The 24,346-nt window shown below is 40.3% G+C and overlaps 1 protein-coding gene across 1 annotated transcript; it reads left to right on the top strand.

Moving 5' to 3' along the window:
* Positions 1-2,911: 2,911 nt before the first annotated feature.
* On the top strand, positions 2,912-24,258 carry LOC145481628 (adenylate kinase 9-like). Its single transcript, XM_081460141.1, has 29 exons — positions 2,912-3,233; positions 3,690-3,746; positions 5,251-5,314; positions 6,356-6,505; positions 6,798-6,910; positions 7,634-7,822; positions 8,109-8,237; positions 8,397-8,471; positions 8,902-9,146; positions 9,480-9,660; positions 10,935-11,091; positions 11,530-11,842; positions 12,455-12,612; positions 12,959-13,516; positions 14,035-14,342; positions 14,451-14,676; positions 14,835-15,021; positions 15,476-15,695; positions 16,193-16,261; positions 16,632-16,847; positions 17,406-17,624; positions 18,163-18,376; positions 19,811-20,012; positions 20,501-20,647; positions 20,942-21,159; positions 21,572-21,938; positions 22,807-22,905; positions 23,197-23,414; positions 23,840-24,258. The coding sequence occupies exons 1-29, from the start codon at positions 3,174-3,176 to the stop codon at positions 24,049-24,051; spliced, it is 5,571 nt and encodes a 1,856-aa protein (XP_081316267.1). The 5' UTR covers positions 2,912-3,173; the 3' UTR covers positions 24,052-24,258.
* The last annotated feature ends 88 nt before the right edge of the window (positions 24,259-24,346 follow it).

Genomic DNA, 24,346 nt, shown 5'->3' with positions numbered 1-24,346 from the left:
TTTTTTTTTTTACTTCTTTATTTTGTCAACCACAATCTGAGTGGAACCAGAAAATTGAATTTGTTGTTCTCTCTTTCTGCACCACTTTCTTTTCCTGGGAAGTTCTGATTTTCATTCTTGTTATATGCTTTGAAACAAACATTTTCCAGTGCACCTTGCCAGGGTAATGCTGATAACTTAGACTTTTCAGTGTACCAACAGCGATTTTCAACAATAATTAGCTTCTTTTGCTTTCTTGCAGTTTGTAGCGAGGGACATTATGACCAGACTCCGAAGATCGAGCAATGTAAGGTGGTGCCTAGTTCGTTAATATCTAGTTCTTCATTGGCTGATAACAACATCTTTTGCCTTTGAAATTTCTCTATGTGTGTACGAAAAATATCCTTGGAGCCGATTAAAATTTCTGCTCACCCGACTCTTTTATGGTTTAGATCTACACTCATAATCACATACAATTCTGTGTTTTTTGTTTTAGGGAGATACTCTACTTTAGATGACAGTCACTCATTCTCCCAACAACAGTATGATTATGACGCACGGGTTAGTGCAAGAATGCGTGGCATATTAGATTGTAGCGATGCTAGTTTATTTAGGAAGTCATCTTTAGACATGGTGCCCAGTTCTTCCGCGAAAATATTACTACTTGCGATGCGTGGATGTTTTCATGGATGTTTTCTTTGGACTATCCACGTGAGCGAAATCCGCGTCACATGATTGAGTTAATCGTACTATTACCTTTCAATATTCAGAACGGATTTATTTGTAGCTCCATCAGAAACTAAATTGCTTATGCTAATGAGGCAAATATTGTAAACAAGGATTCCCCTGTTGGGGCTGTCCCTATGATATGGGACAATTTTGCTATTTTTAGAACAAATTTCCCACTCACGTGCGGCACGCGCGTAGATTTTTGCGGATGTCGCGGGGGGAAATGGCGTCCGAAATTCCCGAAACTTTTTATGCTTTTGGCCCACAGCTGAATACGTTTATGTCTGCTGGAATGTTGCTTAATTAGTTTCGTCATAAGCTGCCCAAATTTGAGTGAAGTAAGACAGTGTCGAATTTAAAACACCGACTCGGACTTGAAAGTACCCGGGCTGCACTATGTAAATGAGCTACTTGTAAGCGTCAGATTTCCTTTCAGAAATTTTTGCAAACTCGCCAAACAAGCAGAAACAATAAGGAGCCATCAAAAACAGGTTTTGGTTATGATTAAGTATTGTTATGAGAAACTCACAAATTAACTCGATTCCAGCGTAGAGAGTTCTTACACAAGCTTTATTCATACATAAGTCAGAAGAAATGCAGAAGCTTATTTACGCGTACAACCAGCGCGAGCAGATATTATTCATTCACAGTGCGAAATTGAAGTCTTGTTTTCGACCCTAAAAACCTCACCTTTTCCATTAGCCCAGAACAAAAAAATGCACGAAAATGGTTGCTTATTCATATAGATTGGAGTGCCGTGGAATTTCTTTGGAAATCTAAGCTCCAGACTGGAAGTAACCGGAATCTCCTCATACTAATTGACCCCAGTCTCTTGCTCGGACCCGGTCGTATTATCGCCCTACAATCCGCCCTACATACAAGCGCCCTGGTTCCTGGTTGCCATCACTGTGAAAAATCCGCAAGAGAACGTACTACGGCAGCCCAGAAGGGTCGCCAACCATTTTTGTTTTTGTTTTGTTTTTTAAATTTTTGTGTTTGGTTTTTTTTTTTTTGTATTTTTAACATGCTTTTTTGTTTTTGTTTTTTATTTTGTTTTTGTAATTTCTGTTTTAGTTTTCGTTTTGCCTTTCGTTTTATTGTAATTTTGGTTTCTGTTTTGCTTTTTTTGCGTTCAAAAAGGAAACAAAAACAAAAACATTAAACAAAAGCAAAAACGAAAACGGCCGAAACAAAATCGATGAGTGTAGACCATCATGCTTCACTTGCAGTTGGGAACTTTACAATCCATGACGTGAAAGTAATAAGTACGGGACGTTTACCACAAAGGGGGTCTTTGTACTGTGTGCCACTCTTGTGTGGGGTACCGAAAGGCAAATTCCGAGGACTAAGACAAATGTCGTGACAAATGCTCATGTCCTCCCTCAGTGGCCTAAGTAAAGTATGGGTCCCTTCCAATATTTTCTCCTTCGCCAAAAGGAGCTCACATGCAATATGTTTGCATCTGTCAAGTTTCTATCACACTCAAACACGAAAACCTCAAACAATAAAATAGAAATAAAACACAGAACACGCAAACAACGAAACGATCATCTTAGAACGTGAAAATAATTTCTTCGCTGCTTTTGAAGCCAGTAGAAGTTTAGGGCCGTAGCCAGACTTTCAAAACAGATGAGGCAAGTCTTGCAAGCTCCAAAGAGCGCGTGGAATAATTAGTTCGTTGTGAGAGCTTAAGATTACATTCGTTAAAAAAGTTGACGAAGAAATATCCTTGACTTTACTTGAAATCTTTGTGACCTTTGTACTTGCTATATTCTTCTCCCAATAGACGAGCAATGAAATGGCCGTAGAGTTTATGGTAACCGATGTGTGACTCCGCTTGACGGCCAAAAGATCACACAACGGTCATGTCATGAATACTGCCAGCAAAGCATGATGGTCTACACTCACTGATTTCGTTTTGGCCTTTTTTTTTTGTTTTTTTTTCTTTTTGTTTGTTTTTGTTTGCGTTTTTATTTCTTTTTTTTTTAACAGAAAAAAAAAATGACAGTGAAAAACAAAAACAAAACAAAAACAAAAATTTAAGAAACAAAATTAAAACGGAAACAAAAATAATAATTAAAAACCAAAACAAACACAAAATTAACAAAACAAAAACGAAAACAAAAATTAAAAGACAAAAAACAAAAACGGAAACAAAAAAAAGAAAATTAAAACAAAAATTAAAACGAACATTAAAAAAATAAAAATGGTAGATGACCCTTCTGGGCTGCCGTAAGAAACTCGCGCAACGCGAAAACCCACGACTTGTGCGGCAAGGAACGCGGTCTCACAAAACGGCTGAAAGTCGAGACCCAGACCCCCGCCGTTTTGGTCGTAAACATTTTGGTTGTCATGACAGCTGCCCAAAATCCAGGCGGCCAAGAGACGAGAAGTCAGTCGACAACGAAATGCACAACAACATGCAAGATATCTGAATTTATTACTTGAGACAAACCTTAATAAGCATGGCTGAAAATACTTCTACTACCAGTATAACAGAGGAAGATCCGTTCAACGAGGACGAGGTAAGATGAGAATTTTGGCGCCAATCCGAGACGACATGTTGGAAACTGGTCCGTGTAGTGTTTTTGAGTAGTCTCGTTTTCTTCCATTTGCTTGCCTTTGTTGCAAGAAAAACTTGCATTTAAAGTCAAAGCGCCTTATTTAAGATTCCAAAAGGTCCAAAGTTTGTAATCTCATATTATCTAACACTCTGAAACTCGATCGAAAACTCTCAATTCCGTGAGATCGATCGATGCTTTTTGAGATGTCCCAGATTCTCTTGCTTAAACTCGTGTTTTGTGCACAGTACATTTAGCCATGGTGTAACTCAAACTAGTTTCTTGATTTTTTTTTTTTTTGCCAAGTTCTAGCCTTAGGGTTGAACCTCGAAGAGTCATCGAGATGATGAACTTCGTCTTGAATGGCTAGATCCAAAAGTATTTATTTTTGACTAATTTTGAACGTGCACACCCTTTTAGGCCGAAAGGAGGTTTCTGAACTCCAAACCAACTTGTTTTATTGTCATTGGGAAACCGGTAGGTACAGTATGTCACAGATCTGTGCTTGCACAACTTAGATGTACACAAATTCTGTTGAAGAGTTCCTTTGATGTGGCTATCAGGGTTACATAGTATATAGTTTTACTTTGGTGACATCAGTGTGTTTGGAATACAATTCTCAGCTAAATGATTTAAAAATTGAGAATCCGAGCATGATACCCCTTGAATTGCATGACGCTATGTATTACAGTGTACAAATGTATGTTCTATTGGTTTCTACAAGCAAAGATTTGTTAGTGTGTGGTCCAATTATGGTACAACAAATACTACAGTTGTACATGTAATTGAACATCAGTAACAATGGTAACAATCATATGGTTAATTGTATCTGTTCAAAATTCTCATTCCTGATTGGTTTGTGAAATACAGTTGGACCCCATCATCTCAAACTCTTAAGGGAAACAAAAAAAATTCAACATGTCGGGGGCCGGCAATAGTAATAGTCAATAGTACATTGTCCAGTATTTGACTGAGGAAATGTAAACAAGGGAAAATGATCTGAGTTCTAGATAGCAGGGAGTTTGAGATGACCGCGTTCAAGATAACAACGTTCTACTATACTTATTAGTTGTGTAACAGATGATCATGTAGATGACCAATTACAGCTGCCAAATTAAAACTGTTTGTACACATACATGTACACATAAGATATTTCACTGAGTTGTCAACAGAAAAAGGCTTTCACATGATGTGACCTCTCTGATGAAAAGTCTCAGGAACAAGTCCCTGTATGTGAAATGCATTTTTTGACAGGAAATCTTGTTGCAAAAGTCAAAATTATGTCTGCACAATTCAAACTGCTTAAAACTGAAGTGTGAAGTCCCTGTGACTTGTCCCCTGAAAATAAAGGTTGGACAGACAAGGCAACTAATCCCTGTGTTATATCACATCATGTAAACACCAGGTGCTAAGTCAGATGGACAAGTCTCATAGTGGGTGCCAAATTAATTTATCCTTCTCTCAGTTTTAAATTTCCCTTGTGTACAGGTTATTGAAATTGCTCACCCAACTAGTCTCTGGATTTTACTCCAATTACCATTGTGCAGTACCAAAAAATATCCATACTCCCCCCACAGAAGGAATTGGAATTTCCTGGGGGGGGTGGGAGGTTCTCTAAGACCAAAAAATTTAAAGAAATGCATTAAATTTTATTGGAATTTCCATAGGGGTGGGAGGGCTTGGAAAAAATCCCTTCCATGGGGGAGGTATGGATATTTTCAGGAACTACACTTTACAAATCACTCTCAGTTATTCACCAAGCTATAGAAGATAGTATATCGGTAACTCCTCACAAAATAAACTGTTTTTAACAAAACTTTGCCGCATAATTATACACCTGTACTCAGTTACACACTATAAGACCTACACTGTATCTGTACTTAGTTAGGATTAGGTCACTTCCAATAGAAATTCCCTGTTCATGTACATGTAGATGTATGTTTTGTGTACATTGTAACAATGCTATCTCCTTTACAATCAGGGATCAGGCAAGACTACTCTTGCAAAGAAGCTTGCCAGAGCATGGAAATGTGAGCTAATTAATGGTAAGTACATGTGCCAGGAAAGTTCTATTTGGGTTGGCAGGAGTAATTATTAAAAGAGCAAGACTTGTAAAAATGGGGCAAGGCAGATCATGAAGACAATGGAAAAGGATCCATTATGACGTTGATACATGACTCAGGGGCACCCAACGGAACGTTTCGGTAAATTATCTGTTCGAAAGGCTTTTAATCCCCTCTGATTTTCTTGAGAGAATTGGCACCTCGAACTTTCGTGACATGAGAAATTTAATGTCTGTTGTTTTCGGACTGTTGAAAATGTCGTTTTGAGTACCGAAAAAAGGTCAGCTATCATTTTCGGAAAGCGATAAGACCTAAGGTTTTCGGGAAATGGACAAAAAAGCCCTAATAAATTCGAGAATACTCAAGTTCCCCTAGAATATCCGAACAGATAAAAATTTTTTTAGTGCAACCTAAAATTAACCTACAGAGCTTTAAAAGTACTCCAGATAGCCTAAAACAGCATCTAACAGCATTAGAGAGAAAACGGTCGTTGGGTGCCCCTGATGACTGTATGTTCAAGCTAGGATGAAGAGGATCAGTTTTTTCTAGCCCATTATCAAATTTTGAAATTGTATGCGCATGTAAAAACTTGTGACAAGTCATGGTTGATAACAATCATACACTTAAACTACATGATTTTATTATATATGGCCAGCTCTGTAAGTGGGCAATACAAACTGAATCCTGTGTTGTAATTTGCTGGTGGGCAAGATGGAACTATCTTGCTTACCCAGGATTACTAGCAGTATTCTTTGAGAAGCAAATTTTGTTCTGAATTCCATACAATACATGTAAATCCTATATTGACCAAACATTTTTGTTCAAGATGCCTGGATATGAGTGTGTTTATGTACCTTGACTGCACCTTGGTCCATATATATGCAAACAATTAAAGATCGTGTCTACTGAGCAAGCTTGGTCAATTGGTCAATAACCTGTTTGTGCATCATGTACATGTATAAGACAGTGCAGAACTTGGAGCTTCAATTTATGAGTAATAGCTTGCTTTCTTTTCCACCCAAGGCTCAGAAATAATAAATCAAGGAATTGAGCTTCAGACTGAACTAGGTGCAATTGCACAAGATATTTTACTCAAAGGTGAAGCAATTCCTGAAGAAGTATGTGCAAAAGTCTTGCTGGAAAAAGTCAGTTCCCCAGAAGTTTCCCATCATGGTAAGCACAATCTCTGGAATTTTCAGATTAGTGTATAAAATAACTTTTAATTAGCGGCGTACAGTAGTTTCAAGTTCCATTAATTAGAGGTAAGAATAATTTCTTATTTTAAAACTTGCACATGCTGCAGGACATGTATTTCAACAGAAATGTTACATTAGAAATGTTGATCAAGTACCAGACTAGAGGTCAGAAAAATCCCTTGTTTTAAAATATCCACAAGATGGAGTATTACAAAAGAAATATTGGCAAAAGTTAGTGGAGGACTATTTATTTTCCTTTCTGTTTTCAGGATATGTTTTGGATGGATTTCCATCGTTGTGTGAGGACTGGTTATCCATGGCTGATCAACTTGACCTTGTGAAGAATCTCCCTCTTACACCAGATTTTATAATCAACGTCAAGGTGAAGATAGAATTGATGTACTTTTAATAGTAACATAAGTATTTGAACAAATTCCTTTTAGTTGATCTACATTTGTTGGTTGTTAAGATTCAGTAGACCAGAAAATCTACAAATTGTAAAAAAAAATTATTCATTAGTAAATACAGCAGTTTTCAATTGAGTGTCGTAAAACCAAAACCAAACCAGTTACTTACCAATTAGACTACTCAGTCAATCTGAAACTGTAGTAAAACAAAAGCATTAAACCAAAGTAATTGTCTAATTACATTGAATTTGACACTCAGTTGAAAAACGCTCTATCTCAAACCATAGTAAAGCCAAACCAAAACCAAAACCAAAGTAATTACCTCAATTGAATACCGCTCTATTTCGTACATAAAGTCTATCTTTTCCTGGTGGAAACAGAATGCTAATATTCTACTACCTTTTTCCAACTTCTAGTCCTCTTAGAGAACTACTGTTGAGTTATTAAAATAACTTACAACAGAGTACAGTCTCATAGTGTAAAACAACTCTAATAGCTAGATTTTGTGCCAAACTGACTAGTATCCAAAAAGACAGGTACACGTTTATACTTAATACTTGATGGTCAAAACATCAACTTACACTGTAGGTGACTTTGAGACTTCAGATGCTCATACCATTATACATGTACATGTACATAGACCTGGTTAATGTAGTTCCCCTCACATTGATTCTTTTTGTGTTAAAATTTCTTACCAGATCCCAGACAAGGATCTGGAGAAACGCCGATGTGAGCAGCGTGTAGATCCTCTAACTGATGTAATATACACAAAAAGTGAATATGCCCCAGAGGCTCCGGCCACTGATGCAAAAGACAAAGAGGATGAAGAGGAAGAAGAAGAAGAGGAGGAGGAAGCTGAAGAAGAAATGATTGAAGAAGAAGAAGAGGTCAGCTATGATAATAGTGATGCATTTCAGGATTGATTTCATTGATTGAGGATAGCAGAAGACACTTGTTTGATTTTTTTTCCCATGGCTCCCCTTGCATGATTTTTTTTCCCAGAAGTTTTTACAGTGCAGGAATTGTTTTTGGAAATTGCCCAACCCTTCCCCCCTTCAAAAACACAATGGTCCATCCCTTATAACATTGCTTGAAATGCTATCACATGACACAGCTACATTTGTGACTGATCAGTCAAGTTTAACTTAAATCAAACTTTGTTTTTTCTACAAGGACGAAGAAGAGCGAGAAGAGATCACGCCCGAATTGGTTGCAAGACTTGTCACAAGGCCGGAAGACTTGCCTCAGAATGTGGCCTCTAGCATCAAGAAATATCGGGATATGATGCTGAGAACTCTGGAGGTATTGTCCATTGATATGCCTTGTTCTGACAGTGTTCAGTAAAAGATAGAATTCCATTAAGAAATTGTTCTTATTATATGATTCATTGCATGCATAAATATGTAAATTGATGCAAGCACTCTATAAAATAATGTGATTTGATCTGTGTTGCTTTTTTAGGACTACATGGCAGATCATGATCAACAGAAGCTCATAGAGTTAGATGGCAATGAGAATCCAAAAGTAGTCTTTAAAGTGAGTAAAACTAAGTTTCTTCTTTCAAGTTTTTTCATTGGCTACATATCCCTTATAAAAGTCACACATAAGGCCGCACTTGTGTGAGGTATGTAAAGATTAAAATTCCTTTACTACTATGTACTAGTAAAGGTGTCGCAAACCGCATTTATTAATTTATAGCTTTTATATACATTTATGATGGCTGAGAAGTGATGAAAACAAGTTGCAATTTTGCTCTCTTCCAAGACTGCCCTGGCAAAAAAATTATTTCTGAAACTGGTATTATAGAGATTTCAGTCCTCTCAATTAATAATATTGTTAGAGTAGATACTTGTGATCACTGTAGCAATAACTTGTGGCTGTAAATGTCCATTTGTCCCCTGAGTTTTTTTCCACATTTATGTTAACTAATTTTTGAAGTACTTTTTCACTTCTTTTGCAATGGTAGTCCCTCATGATGAAACTTAACACCTTCAAGTTGAACCACGCCCTTGTTCCCTTGCGCCTCCAAGGAGGAGAGGAAGGTGATGAAATATCAGACGACACTGAAACTGATGACCTTCTTCGGACATTAGCAGCAACAGAAATGGTGGCACCCAAGTTCCGCTGGCGTCGCAGTAAGTGGGGACGGGCATGCCCTGTTTCACTGAAAGAAGGCAACATTGTTCAGGGAATGGCACAGTTTTCTGTCAGGTAAAAAAAATTATAATGCTGGTCAATTTGTCCAAAATTGTGCAATGCTTACCAGAGAATGCTGCCAAATTAGAGTGAAAAAAAAGTGAAAGTTCAAGCTTACTGTGGCTAAGTCTTCATCAGCCTTTGGCTTGCAGATAATAAACTCTGGGTTCTGTGCATAGCGTGGAGCAACGAGGAGTATTGCTCTACCCCCACCTTCACCTGGAAGGGATGCTAGTTCATTGTAGGTTACTTCTCCCTCCCCAAAAGGGGTTCATCGTGTTCCCTTAACATCTCACCAGTTTCCATTTATAATTCTTAAATTGTAACTTTTCTTACTTTAACTTTCAGTTTCTTGGACAAACTGTATGTGATGTCAACAAATGAAGCATTGGCACACTTCTTGCGGAATCCTCGTCCCTTCCTGGCTCCTCAATTGCCTTGCCCTCCCTGTAAAGTGTGTGTTTTAGGCCCACCTCACTCTGGCAAAACTACAGTGGCTCATGCACTGGCCCAAAGATACAAAGCCAAGGTACAGAAAATGACTTATTAATCCTCCCATTTTCAGCATTGATTACGGTGTAATTTCTCTTAACTTTATCGATGGCAAATAAACCAGGCAAGTTATGAGAATTACATCTGCAGATTGTGAGGTCCTGATATTCCATTTATAAGCAGTTACCTAATGCAACAAAGTTGAATTTTGCACAATGTTTGAATAGTACCTCTTGTTTTGGAGTTACATGTAAGTGAACATTATGACATAGAAACTGAATCTGATCCTCACATTGATTGAATCTTAGGAAAAAATAATTGAATACCAACCAAAAACATAATAAAAATAAAGAAAGACAAAGAGTAAAATATGTTGGTAAACTGTCTTCTGGCCTGGGTTGTTCGAAAGGTGGATAACACTATCCACTGGATAAATCACTATCCAGTGGACAGTGTAGTTTGTTTTGTTAACACTTATCTGCTAGATAACGATTTATCCGGTGGATAGCGCTATCCACCTTTCAAACAACTGGGGTCAGATGGCTTGACAAGTAAGGCACCTTTTCCTTCTTTTTGAAGGAACCCCCCCCCCCCCCGGGGGGGTACTCCCTTACATGGGCTATATAGGTATGTGCAGCCTTAAAGGGTATCGTTTTTTAGCCATTTTGGTCATAAATAGGGTATTGATTTTGGCCGTTTTGGTTATAAATAGGGTATGGTTTTAGCACTCTAGTCTTGAATTGGGTATGTTTCTTATGTTTATGTTCTTCGTATGCTTTCATCTTTATCAATAAAACCGTCAACAAAAGCCCTTCATACCTGTAACTTACGTTTGGGACAACTGTGTTCGTAACAGCTATCAAATTTTTGGACAGGTCATAAATAAGGTAGCAAAAAACGCAGATTTTGGTGGGTGAGGGTTTTAAGAAGTGGGCCACACACCCCCACCCAACTTTTCTGGAAGTACACCTCCCCCCCGGGGGGGAACCCTCAATTTGATGTCAGGACTAAAAGTGTTTCCATGGCATATTTTTATTTTTTTAGGTATCAGATGGAATGAATTATAATAGGCCATGTTCGTCTTCTCGGTATTGGAGTGGAACTAGCTTGCAACTGAGGCTCCTGCAGGGAGTCTTTTCAAATGCAAATGACTCTAAGCGCTTTTTAATGATATTCCCCCGCATGAACCTCCATTTCAAGCTAGTTCCAGTCCATTGCCGAGAATATGAATATGGCCTATCGACAACACATTCTTGGAAGCCGAGAGAATTAACTGAGATAAAATTTCCTTGCATTCATCTTGTGTTACAGGTGTTTGACATCGATGAGTTAATCAAGCCACGGATAGAAGCAGCCAAGAAGAAAATGATGGATGAATTACGAGATGAGACTACCGAATCTGCGATTTCTAAAATAACTGCTGCAGTGCAAACACAACAACTTGAAGCTGCGGAGGACGAGGATGAGCGTAAGCCTGTTGCCTTTTAGGGGCAGGGGAACTCCAGTGTGAAAACGTCGGGGATGCTTCTCGTTTCGGCTCGCTTAGCGGTGTAAATCACGAATTTTGGTCTCATCTGGGGTGTCCAGAACAAAATTCCACAATTTTTAGCACTCAAGGAATCTTTTAGGGTTGCACTTGAAGTAATAAAAAAACATGCTTTCCGTTTTAAAGTGGTACATTTAAAGGGATCAAAAAAGAGGAGCCACACCCAGGTTGGTCTCTTTCGGGATTTGATTCGAATATTTTTGACGAGCATTTCCAACTTTTTCCACATGGGAGTCTCCCCCCCCCCCCCCCCCCCCACACGGTCTGGTGTTCCCATTAATTAGCAGTTAAGTTACATGTACGATGAAAATATTCCAGGAAAATAAGAGATTTACTTTCTACTCTTTTGTGTTGCAACAGCTGAACCACCCCCGGCTCAAGACAGTGAAGAAGCCGGGGAAGAGAAAGATGGCGATGAGGGAGAAGCTAACGAAGGGGAGAAAACACAGGATGATGACGAAACAAATGGCGATGAAAAACCCAAGAAGTCTGCTAGAGGAGAATTGCCGATTGATGCTAATCATCCTGAAGTTGTTAAAATTGTCAATGAAGCGATGGCTGAAACTGAGAAGCGAGAGCCTGAATTGTCTCCAGACGAGTACACTGACGTGATCGAGGAAGCGATCCAGCAAAGATATGCTGAGCTGCAAAAATTGAATCCTGATGGACCACAGTAAGTCTATAGAGCTGTAGAGATGTGCTTTGCACAAAACACAATAGGTGTTTTCCTCAGAACTAACCAAAAGAAAGGTTTTCGTTACGTAATTCATGCATATAGCAAGGAGAAAACAAAAGGTTATTCATGGTCGTGGACTTTGCAACATAAATCTTGGTACCTTTGCTTGCTCTTTGGAAGTTTGATGGGTTTCAAAAATAACCCTTGCCCTTTATTAACTAGGCCTCAAAAAACTGTTTTCCTGACTTTTCCGCCAGTAGTGATTCAGAGGACCAATCGACCAAAAAGAGCCTTGTGTGTTTTCCCGCCAAACATATCCCTAATATGGAGAAACCCTTGTTCAGCTGACCTATCAGAATACTGAAAAGCAAGTGACGTCAATCCGTCCACTTTCCTTTTGCGTTTTCGTGTAATAACCAAACGTCCCTCGTGTTCGTTTCCATTCGCTAAACCAATCAAGTTGCTCCATTCTAGTTCGTTTATTTCTTTGCTTCAGTTCACGCGTTGTCATTTCAAGGTTGTACAAAAATCGCTTCAAGACGATTACTTCAGTGCTAATTGTAGCAACGACATTTGGGTGCTAATGTTTTCTTTGTTTTTCATTCCAAGTGCTGGTGGGTACATTTTGGACAACTTTCCAAGAACACGGGAGCAGTTCACTTCTATGATTGAAAGGAATATTGTTCCTGACGAGGTGATTTACCTGAGAGATGACACTGACAATGGAGAATTTCTTCTCAAAAGATGGTATCACACTAACAAAGAAGGTATGTAGCAGGGGAAGACTGGCAAACAAACAAACATTGCTTACTCTTACAAAAAAAATTGCATAATATTTAATTGCACATTCTTCTTTTGCAAAATCAGTTAAATGCAAAGCACACAACTGTTTGGCGTAAAGATATGCAATCATTCATAGAGCTAATTATGAAAGAAATTCAATAGAGTTAGTAAAGAGATTTTTCTTATTTTGGCCTTTGGACGGAAATGTTTTCTATGCCCAAGCTATTTTGGGAGACAGCAAATTCTACGAAAGCACAGCAAACGTTCGTTCGCGTTTCATGTTTTGTTTGCTTGGGAAAAACTCAAGCTGAATGATTTCTTCTTTTCCAGAACTTCATGAGAAATGGGAAGCGAGACGGGCAGAGGAGCGGGCTCGTCAGGAAGCAGAGCGTGCAGAGAGGGAGAGAATAGCTAGAGAAGAAGCGGAAAGGAAGGCTGCGGAGGAAGCTAAGAGAAAAGAGGAGGAAGAGAGACTTCGGCGGGAACAAGCAGAAGAAGCTGGTGAAGGAGAGGAGGCCGGAGATAAGGAAGAGGGGGAGGAGGCTGGGGAAGGTGAGGAGAAAGCTAAGGAAGAGGAAGAGGAGGGTGCTGCCGGTGCTCCTGCTGCTGAGGCTGAACCCAAGGATATAGAGACACCCGAGCTGCAGCCCTCGGGAGAAGATCTTACTCTAGGTGCAGGACCTGAAGAGGAAGAACTAGTTCTGGATTCAGACATGCCACCCAATACACCAGAGACGGAAGAGTTTAAGAATCTCAGAACGAAATTTGATCAAGATTTCCCTCAGCTGCTGTCTGTATTGAAAGGCACAAACAACATTGAACCTATCGCAGTGTCCGTTGAAAAGGAGACAGACAACTTGAACAAGGAGGTCATCAAGAGAATTGAAGGTATGTGTGTAGGAACAGGGAAAATGTAGGCTACAGTCGTTAAAAGAAACGCTAAACAAAAGAAGAAACTGGAAAGCTTTAGCAACCACGAGAAAGGTCCAAGGACGATAGTTATCTGCACGGTAGATGCATTAATGGTTTGGTTTACGGGATTTCAAACTATCCTGAGGACTTTTAATGAATAAAAGCAATGACTGAAACGAAATAAAACTCATTACGGTTCTCTATAAAAACAGAGAATTCGCAGAGAATGGCCAAGTAATGCACCAAAATTCTGCATAACGCACTCTCACTTAGCTTAATTTGTAAAAACACGAGCAGAACATTATAAAAACGGTTTCTTAGTCCAGTTTTCGCCCTGTCTCTTTCACGCAACGCTTTGCCCTGAGAGCGAAGCGTTGCGTGACAGAAGGGGGTGCAGAACTGGAGTAACGGTTTCGTTGCTGTCATCGTCAGTTGCTCTGTTGTGCATGTGTATTAATGTGCGCTGATACTCAAGATTTGCTTTTCTCTGGCAGCTCCCTTTAGCTACCGTGGATGGGAGTACACCGGAATGGACCAAGACGAAGAAGAAGAAGATTTTGCCGAGGAAGAGGAGGAAGAAGAGGAGGAGGAAGAAGACATTTTTAGCAAGGACAAGAAGATCTTTGGTGACACTAATCACTACTGTCCCGTGATGCTGAAGGAGAAGTTTGTTCTGTGGCCTGGTATCGCTGAGTGTGCAGCAAAGTACCGCGAGAGAACTTACTTTTTCTCATCACCTGAAGCCAGAGGTACATTCTTAGAAGAACCAGAGAGTTTCCTCCCGAGTACCAAACCTCTTGAGGTGAGAAACTGTCAGCAGATTTTGACTCCTGTGGATTTTGAAAACTGTTCTGTAAAATTGTGTACTCTTGCTTTGTGTGACCATTTTTCTTTCTGCCTTGGTTTGTAGCCTCCTCCAATTCGTCTTCTGATCGTCGGTCCCAAAGGAGCAGGAAAAACCCTTCATGGCCGTCGTCTTGCCAAGCAGATGGGTGTGTTTCACATTTCATTCAAGGACCGTCTGCAAGAGCTTATCATCGCCAAGACCAAGAAGAGGATTGGACCCGAGTATGAGGACGACGAAGAGGAGTCTGGTGAACAGGCCGTCACGGCACCTGATGGACTGGAGGGAACTGGTTAGTAATCAAAATATGCAATTTAAATTTTGCTCCCGAAAAGTTCTGTTTTAGCGGAATCAAAGTTCCCATTATCTTGTGCGAGTCCGAGTTCTTTATTATTGACTTTCTTTTTTTTTCATTTTGATAACAAAATGTTCTGTGGGCTTTTTCGTCAGATACCGAAACTGTTCCTAAGGGTGGAGAGGGTGAGGGTGAAGGCGAGGAAGGGACTGAGGACGAGGCTGAACTGGAACTTACTGACGAGGAAGAAAGCATTCGCGCTAATTTAGCTGAAGGAGAAGCTCTACCGAACGAAACTTTGGACAAGATTCTGCCTGCATGGTGGAACGAAGAACCATTTAGGTGAGGCACGAAGATAAATAGATAATGTGAGACAGTGCAATATTAGCCCTATCTTGTATCAACAAGAATCTCACGACTCTTGGCGGACATTTGCTGTTCCAGTTGGGAGCATTTAGTTGCTGATCAGCTGCTACATTTAATTTACTGCTTAAATATGATCGCAGTATAGTCAGGTGGAATGGGATGCTGATTTTTCGGAAGGGTGGAAAAAAGATCAACTGTGAAAGTGAGAGAAAAAATAATAATTTCTCTTCTTTCGCATTACTGATGCGTCTTTGCCCTTGACAATTGTACGCTCAGGTTTGATAGACGGACAAGAAAAGGCGTATGTTTGCCCAAACTTTCATTTGATTTCCGCCAAACATTTCCAAATGGGGAAGTGAACACTAATTAAAAGTATTAAATCAGCGCTATTTATTGTTTCTGACTAGAATATCCTTGGGTTTCTTACCAGGTCTACTGGGTTCATTTTGGAGGGTTTCCCTCGTACTGAAGCCGAGGCTCGTTACCTGTCCTCCTCTGGCCTGTTTCCAGACATAGCCGTCATTCTCGCAGTAGAAGACACTGAAATTGTTGACCGGCTTCTGCCACCACTGCTGGAAAAATGGCGCAAGAAACGGGACAAACGAGAAGCAGAGAAAGAACGACAACGAGCTTTAGCCAAGAAACAGAAGGTGAGTTGAAGACTCTGCTTCTACGTGCAATGATTCAACAGTTCTTCATTCCCAAACCAGTAATGAAAACGGATTTTGTGGGCATTACAATGTAGCCCCCGATTGAAAGAACTTGTTCGGGTCCGAACATTTTGGTTTGTTGTATCTGACGCTTGTTACACGTGCACAAAGTTTGTTTCTGAGTTTCTTCACTTAAAGTAGGGTGCACTCCATTGAAAACTTCACATCTGTCCCGAAAGCACAGGACTGAGCCCTGGTGATCTCAGACGAGTAATGGAGTAAATGAAAACACGTTTGAAGCCTTTTGTAAAAGAACGATGATTCGCATCAGTATAACACGTAAAAATGTGAGACGGTACTGTGCTGCTGTATTCTGTTTCACATTTTTGAAGGGTGCGTGTTTTCTTAAAAAGTGATAAATGACGACAGTTTGAACAAAATGAACTGTTTGCTTCGAGTTATCGTTGAGCTTTTGTCGTTCTATTTTTAATCAAAAGGACGAAGAACGAGCGCGGCGACGGGAGGAAAAGATGGCGGAGATCGCGGCAAGGAAAGCCGAAAAACAGGTAAGTACTGCTTTGCAGTCATAACTCTTTACACACTGTTCACAGCCTCTCTATTTTTCAACGCAAGCGAAGGAAAAAGCAAGCAAAGCGAGCTCGAGCGCGAAACGGGGTGGGGTCTTTCGTTTTGTGCTGGCGTCCAGTTCTCTCGCGATTCTGTCCCCGTTCAACGATCGAATGAAAAACGAGAAAGTAGAGAGCTATGAAAAGACTCTTTAATGAGCAGATGTTTCCCTCCATTCCCGCCGCCAAGTCCAATACTTATCACTGAGGAAGGGCTAGGCCCGAAACGTCTGCTATATAATTGAGTTTATTTTGGCCCTGTTTTATCACTATTTATAACTTTTTAACTAAATCGCACTTACGTTGCCAGGCCCGTAAGGCGCAGCGAGACAGCGATGACAGCGAAGAGGAAGCAGAGGAAGAGGAAGAAGAAGAGGATATCGAGGCACTGTTGGACGCTGAGGACGAAGAGGAAGAAGAAATGGAAGAAGAGGAGGAGGAGAGTGAAGAAGACGCCATTGAACGATTGAAAACAGAGATTGGAGATCGCTATGACGAGGAGACCGGCAAAGTGGCAACTGTACAGGTCAGTGATCAGCGTCTAACTTCTCCTTCGAATACAAAGTCAGGTTTGTAAGTGACGAGAACATATGAACTGGTCAGCTAGAGGAAACTGGGTTGATCAAATTAATTCTCTTGACGAGCGTCATAGGAAATAAATCAACCAGTAAGGTGGTTTCAACCAGCTTCACAACCTGATTTACCGGCTAGACAACATCATATGTTGCCAATCTTTTTTACCCACAGATATTGCATGGTTTTACAGCTTCTTTTCCGTCGGAAAGTAACATTCCCTAGAGCTTAAGTTCTACCACTTTTCTTTGATCCGAATAAGCGTATTGGCAGGCATATATGCATATTGTCATTCCATGCCATTTTACGAGATGTTTCTTTTGTCTTAAAAAGGAAAGGAAAGTCTCGTGCAACTTGTTCGACGCTACACCGAAGCAGGGAAAACTTACTTCGCCAAATTGAGGATATTTGTTTTCAATTTCCAAATTAATTATTTCAGACAAACCTCTGTTATAACTACAGCTCTCCTTACAAACAGGCTAACCGCAATCTTCTCTTTTTGTATTTCCAGGAAACGCTAGAAGAGATTTCAATTCCTCGAGTTGAGATCAACGGTGGACGAAAGCCGAGGATCGTGGAATATTGTATAAAGAAAGTTCTCAAGCCTGTTGTCGATTTCAGAGAGAGTCTGTTTGATAGATGCTTCGCCATTGATGGTTACTTGGCGAACAGAATGCTGACCATGGGCTACAAGTTTCCAAGTCGCTTTGGAAGATGGTGCCCGGTCAAGGTAACGCAAAGAACTTAGTCAACGTGTTTTATATCAAATCCGCGCGCGTCCTGTCTCGCGTGACACACGCTTTGCGCCTGCATCTTGCTTTACCAATGACTCCACAAAACCACCTGTTTGATGTTAGGTTGTTTGATTTTTGAAAAACCCGAAAATGGTAATCAGCAGTTGTAGGATATTCTCGAATCCTTGAATCGGAATATTTGAACCTTGGCAAGATGGTATATATGGTGTATAACAATGTGAAGTATATATGAAATGATTCATATTTGAACTGCGGTTGTAGATGAAAGTGAAGAATGCCCATCGCAGTAAATTTTCCAATATTACTGCGATGAGCATTCTTCACTTTCCCTGGTATACAACACTTGTTAACTTAACAACAAATTCCAATTGTTTTCTTTCAGTTAAGTTCACAATATGAATTTTATAATTTCTTGTTCATGGCGATGTTAATAGTGCAGGGATTTTCCTCCAACACACTTGCAGTGCTGTTAACTCCCTGTTTAATGCTCCATTATTTTCATTTTCTTCGCAGCTCTTGGAAGGCGAAGTTCTTCCTCCTCAGCACAGCTCCGGGGTTTACACCTTCCCTGTGGTGTACAGACGGAATGTGTACTTCTGTTCGGGACGAGACGAGCGGGAAACGTTCATGCAGTGCCCGTTCCGTTTCTTAAAACAGCCTTCTCCTAAGCCTGTTGTTCCTATCAAAATGGCGGTTATCGGACCTCCAAAGTCTGGCAAGACTGGATGTAAGTATCAAAGACAAGATGGCGTTTTTCTTTACTGGGCAGAAATTAAATTTCAGTTTGGTTTTCACGTGTTCATTTTGTCATACTGTAAGTACGAGAAGGAGCAGGGGACAGAATAGACTAAAACGTGAATATCAGTGATAGGAAGAATTTAAATTTTGGTTTAAATTCCTTCTGATCAGTGATATTCAGTTGGTCTTGTTTGGTGACGGCTATTAAGAACGGTGCCTACTAAATACAAAGGCTTTTGCGCCAGGCTAAGACCACGCGGAAAAAGCAGATCTTTGCAAGGGCTATTGGAATCCACAAAGGAAAGTTGGGGTAACCATGCATTTTTCCAAGATAATTAGCTGACATCAGCATTTTTCTGAAAAATAAAGGCAAGGATATTTCTTCACAGATTTCTTTAGAATTCGTCTTTACATACAGAAAAGCAAACACATTTATAAAGATCTTAAAACTACATGGTAAGTGGTAACACAAAAACCAGTTTTGGTATGTTTTTAATAACAAAATCGTTCCAACAGCGCTTTTAGCGTCTAGCGTCTCTTTTAGCTAAAATACAGTCTAAATACCTTTTGCTCACAACGAAAAGCTAATCAAGTGTTGAATAGGCTTGCCACTTCCAATTCATAACATAAAATGTAGGGCTAACCACGCGTTTTTTAAAGTTATCGATCTTTTTTGAAAATTTTTACGGTGCCCATTACATTTCTTTCCTGTCACCTCCCCAGTAAGTAAAACATTTGTGTCTCTAGCACTTGTTTTGCGCACGCACTACGCCATCTGCAGGTACATGTTTACAGTTGGATTTCAGTATAATTTTCGATAGATAACAGCTAGTTTTTAACTGGAAGACGTTAACAGTTAATGGTTAGCGATATGCTGCTATTCTGGTGTTCCTTTTTTAAGTACAGGTTCATTTAACTTTATTTGGTCACAGTAGGAAAATTTTGCTTTCATTTTAGTCGTGTACTTGGTAGCGTAATTGATTGCGTCAATGTCAATCCAGCGTGCGCGTGGCGCAGAACGTGTTGTTGACTCGGCGCAAAGTTACGTGATAGGGTTTTTCTACTTTTACTTACCCCCTCCCCCTTCATCCCCCTCCCTCCCCCGGCTGGGATACTATTCCTTCACAGGTACCCCCATAGTTAAAAGGAGGAAATGGTTATAAAGTCCTGCAAACTTTTAAAAAGGAAACAAAGATGACAAGAATTTAAGCTGGAAGGTCCCCAACCGTGAGCAATCTGTTGTTTCACAAAACGTTTCCAACAGACAAGGAAGCTGCTATTGCACAATTTAAGCAGTTGTGAAAATAACGCATCGGTATCCCAGAGGTCATGGGTTCGAATTGCGTTCACGCCTGAACCTTTTTTCAGGCTTTAAGTTCACAACTTACTTTTGTGTTAACACGTTGTTTCTATTTCGTTGCAGTGGCGAACCGTTTTGTGGCAGAGTATGGCGTCGTGAGACTGTCCATCGGTGAAGCGATAAGAAAAACTCTGAATTTCCAATCGTACACTGAGCTTGCTCGTCAGATCAATCTTCACCTTAAGGCTGGTAACCCTGTGCCGGATGAGCTAGCGGTACAAGCATTAGAGGTGGCTTTGCTAGATATGCAGTGTCAGACACGAGGGTAAGATTATACGGGAATCTTTGTTTACAATACAGTGGAACCCCGCCTTACGGTCACCTCGTTGTTACAGCCACTTTTTTGTCTCGGCGAAACGCCCATACATTTTCTTTTAGGAGAATCCCTTTAACGCGACCTCCTCGTTAATACGGCCAACGGCCACATTCTAAATTCCCAACCTGTATAATCCTTTGTATTTTTACCCCGTTTATTCGGCCACTCAAATAAGTTTTGTTCATTTTTGCCGTTGTTAATGTTGAATACACTGATTGACAAGTTATTGATTGACATATTGACAATTTTTCTCACCATCGTTTTCTCGTTTCTACTTATAACTTTAGTCCGGCCACATTGGGTTTTTGCTCTCTCTCTAAATCATCGCTTTTCCTGCAAGACAGTCAGTGTCAACAACACACTATTCCTTTTTGTCCCAAACGTTTCCCCTTAATCAACTTCCCGTGAATTAACACGCCATATTGTTCGTTCGTTAGGTTTATACTTGACGGATATCCTGTTACAAAGAAACAAGTAGAGCTGATGACCGAGCGAAAGATCATCCCCGTCAGAGTCCTGGAACTACAAGTGGAGGACGACGAGGTGCTGAAAAGAGGGACCGCTGACCGTCATGCGCCTACAAGGTGACTTTATAGGATTGAATTAAAATAGCATGAAAAGCTTGAGTCAAATTAGTACTTTTGCCAGCGATCGTGTAATTACTGCATTAAAACATGGTGTACCTAATTTGCTTTGGTTGTTGCTTTTGTTTTGTGTTTGTTCCTGATTTTGGCAAATACAAATTCTTCGAGCACGTCTCCCTATGAGAAGCCCTCGTTGATATCTCCTTAATTCTCCTAATCTGCACAACTAATTTGCACTGATGTTGGCATGAGAGTTTATATGTTGATATCTCTTGTACATCATCTCTGCCCCAGGGTTCTTCCTTTGCATGACAGTCAACAGATACTCGGCATCAGGCTCAATGCCTGGCAGCAGGAGATTGAGGCCGTAAGAGACTGGTACCAAAAGGAGCATAGAAACTGGGTGCCCGTTGACGGTCAGCGGTCCAAGTGGTGGATTTGGGACCAGGCTCTGGACGAAGCTAGGAAAAGTGTCCGTCAAATTCAGACGTATTTACAAAGGCTATCAGAAGGTGATGATTATGACAATGTTTACGTTAGTATACTCATTTGAGAAGTTGGCGCAGCTTAGGCTTTTTCTCAATGCTGACCATTTTTGTCAAGATGGGTTTTTGTTTAAAATTTTCTCTTGAAAAAAGATCTAAAATATTTCAGACCAATATATTTCGTGGAAATTAGTCAGGTTAAACTACAGTGTCCTGAGCACAGTTTTGTCTCAATTTTTTTCTGTGTAACTTGATGTGGTCAGTCTTACAACATAGAATTTTCAGTCCTGTTAACCAAAGTATTATATCCAAGATCGATGCACTGAGAGCGTAAAAATGTCACCTTTTTTTTTGTATGGTCTTTCAAGATACAACATCACACTTAGAACTGTGTTATTCTCGCATTATCTTATTGTCTCGTTTCTCGTTTCGTTTCCAGGCAAAGCAGCTTCAGTGGCTGACATGTGTATTACGCCCATTGAGTGTCTTCAACGCCTAGGTGACTACGATCAATACTGTCCAGTCAGCCTGGCTGACCGCGGTGAACTGGTCGACTGTTCAGTCAACTCTTCGCTGGAGTTTGCCGCTGAGTTTCGAGGGCGTTATTACAAGATGGCGTCGCGAGTGGAGCTGGAACTCTTTCTTGCGGACCCGGCTCGTTATGTACCTCCTTTGGCCCCCAGAAAACTCCCCGAACCCGAGCTCCTTCCAAGAAGAAGGACTGCGGCAGACGTTAAGACCATGTTCCCGAAACAGATTGAACTTAAGGGCTATTGTCCGGTCACGTACTTGGATGGCAAACTAAGGTTGGTTATTATTTCCTAGGGAAAGGGCTCTAAGTCACGACATACCCATATGTCACGCATAGTTTAGATGTCACGCGATATAGGTCTTTATTGAAGTTTAGGTGAACATTTGTTCAAATCTAAGGGAAGCTTAAAGTAAAAAAGGAATATATTCGCGTTTGAACGTTTCTAGACAACCATTACATCTTTGTGGCCCACAATAAAAGAGCTCCCAGTCGTACTTACCTTTATAATAATAATAATATATAGTGAGGGAATCCAACTCGCCAAAGGCGGTTTTCAGTGGAGCCCTCCGAAATAAAAATCACCTAAAAATGACATAAATAAGAGTTACCTAATAAATTACTACAAGCTAAAATAAATAAGAGTAAAAAGAGTTCGTATTAGTTAAAAAGTTAAAATTCTAAAGATTAAAATTAGCTGAAATCATTCAAAAAAGTTTTCAGTTTTGCTTTAAAAATAGATAAAACACGTGTGTCTTTTAATTCACGCGGGAGGCTATTCCAGTCCTTCGCTGCTTGATAAATGAACATTTGCTTGCCCCAGTTAGTGCGAGGGAGGGGCAAACGAAGATCATTCAATTGTCTCGTATTGTGCGAGTGAACAGCTTGATTTCTAATGAAACTGAAGTCAAAATCTGTTGACCCAATTAAGCACTTATGAATTGCGGTGCAACGATGAAAAAATCGCCTTAAAGCAAGTGGCTTGAAATCAAGGCTTTTCAAGGCTTGAGTTGACGAGCTTCGGATTGGAAGGCCCAACAGTACTTTAGCAGCATTATTCTGAAGTCACGCATAGTTTAGATGTCACGCGATATAGGTTTGAGCGTGGCATTTCTTCGCTCAACTTTCCTGGAATTTCTCCACAGGTATGAAAATATCGTCCCAGGAGAGACAGACTTGGTGGTAGAGTACAGAGAAAAATTGTTCTGCTTTGAATCGGAGGAGAAACTGCAGAAATTCATGAGGTAACTTCAACAATTGTTCGGATTTAATTTTCATGACCATTTCAAGAACATTTTACTTTGATAGCGTCTAGCTTATCGGTTAAAATATTAAATTAATATTTGAATTCAAGTGAGGTGTCCGCAGTTTGCAAGAAAATCGAACCTCCCTGTACAGTTGATTTACATAACGCAAAAGAAACGATATTTTTTAGTTTTTGTCCAAAAATGTTTAGGTACTAACAGCACACAGTAGCAGAACAAAAGGAAAGCCCCGGCAATAACTCAGATGTTTTGTTGTTGTTAACCTTCCAGGCTACCAGAAAGGTATTACGGGCTGACATTACCACACAAGCTGCCGCCTCGAAAGGAGCCCTTACTTGTAAGTGGACTCCCCATGTTGGGTTACATGGAGCAGAGTGTGGCCACTGCTCTCACGAAAGCGCTGACCGCAGTCGGCTGTTTTAAACCCAAGTATCCGTTTGTTGACGCCAAGAAGTCTGCTCTGCTTTACATCGCCTATCATCTTAAAGGTAAGAATAATGTTTATCGAGTTCTAGCGATTTTTTTAGGGCGTCCCAGGGGCACTACGTGTAATACATTATAAATTTCGCTGTTTCTTTTTTTTTCCAAAAGTTCACGTTAATGGTAGAGATATCCCTTGTTCCCTCAAATTAATCCCAGAAATATCCCTTGTCTACTAAAAAATCGATCATGTTCCCTTGTTCTCCCAAACCCCTGGGAGGCCCTCTCTAATCACGAGAAACCACTCCAAAACACGGGGGGAGGGGAAATTGAATTTGCCTCTTTTTTGCTTAAAAAAGGTGGCGTAGAGGCTGCAGTGATGTCAGGCTTACATTTAGACCGTAGACCTCTGTCACAAACTGTGGTTTCAGTGCATTTTGTGAGAGCAGATACAGCGAGTGCAAACTCACAGCATTTTGTCTTCTTATTTCAGCCTACAACCCCAAGAGCAGCGAATATGTTCGCAAGAAATACAAGCAGAAATTGATGAGATTCGAGGAAGAGTGCGAGCTGATTGGCTATCTCGGTAAAGAGATGACCAATCGCTATCGAGAACCGGAGGAACTTCCAATTGACTTTGATCACAAGCTGTCAACCTTTCTGGCACTCAAGGACATCGAACCCACAACCACGTGGTGTGCGTGATGCGTCAGTCACAGAATGTTGGTTTTGCGTGACGAAAGTCGCGTTAGAGAACAGAGTATTTATTATTTTTTTAAGGAAGCCTGTGTATACTTTGAATATCATGACCGGTGCTACATGCCTAGTTGAATTGATGTTGTATAATAGATATGTAAATATGTTGTCTGCAGCAATTGGCCACTGTAAATAAATTCGTTTCGCTTGATCTTTCACCTCTGCTTTGCTTGTTGTATTCAATATCAGCTGGGGGAAAATAGACATTGCTCGTGTTTTATAACACCCGGTGGCGAAGGCGTGG

Source organism: Orbicella franksi, chromosome 3 (assembly GCF_964199315.1).
Source record: "Orbicella franksi chromosome 3, jaOrbFran1.1, whole genome shotgun sequence".
Taxonomy (NCBI): domain Eukaryota; kingdom Metazoa; phylum Cnidaria; class Anthozoa; order Scleractinia; family Merulinidae; genus Orbicella; species Orbicella franksi.
This window is presented reverse-complemented; position numbering and strand designations above follow the sequence as displayed.

What these genes read in the sequence shown, in the direction of transcription:
- LOC145481628 (XM_081460141.1), top strand. Translation starts at nt 3,174, where the DNA reads ATGGCTGAAAATACTTCTACTACCAGTATAACAGAGGAAGATCCGTTC. An exon ending in CTTTAGCCAAGAAACAGAAG is followed by an intron (nt 15,696 to 16,192) that starts GTGAGTTGAAGA and finishes TTTAATCAAAAG; the next exon opens with GACGAAGAACGAGCGCGGCG. An exon ending in CATCGCCTATCATCTTAAAG is followed by an intron (nt 23,415 to 23,839) that starts GTAAGAATAATG and finishes TTCTTATTTCAG; the next exon opens with CCTACAACCCCAAGAGCAGC.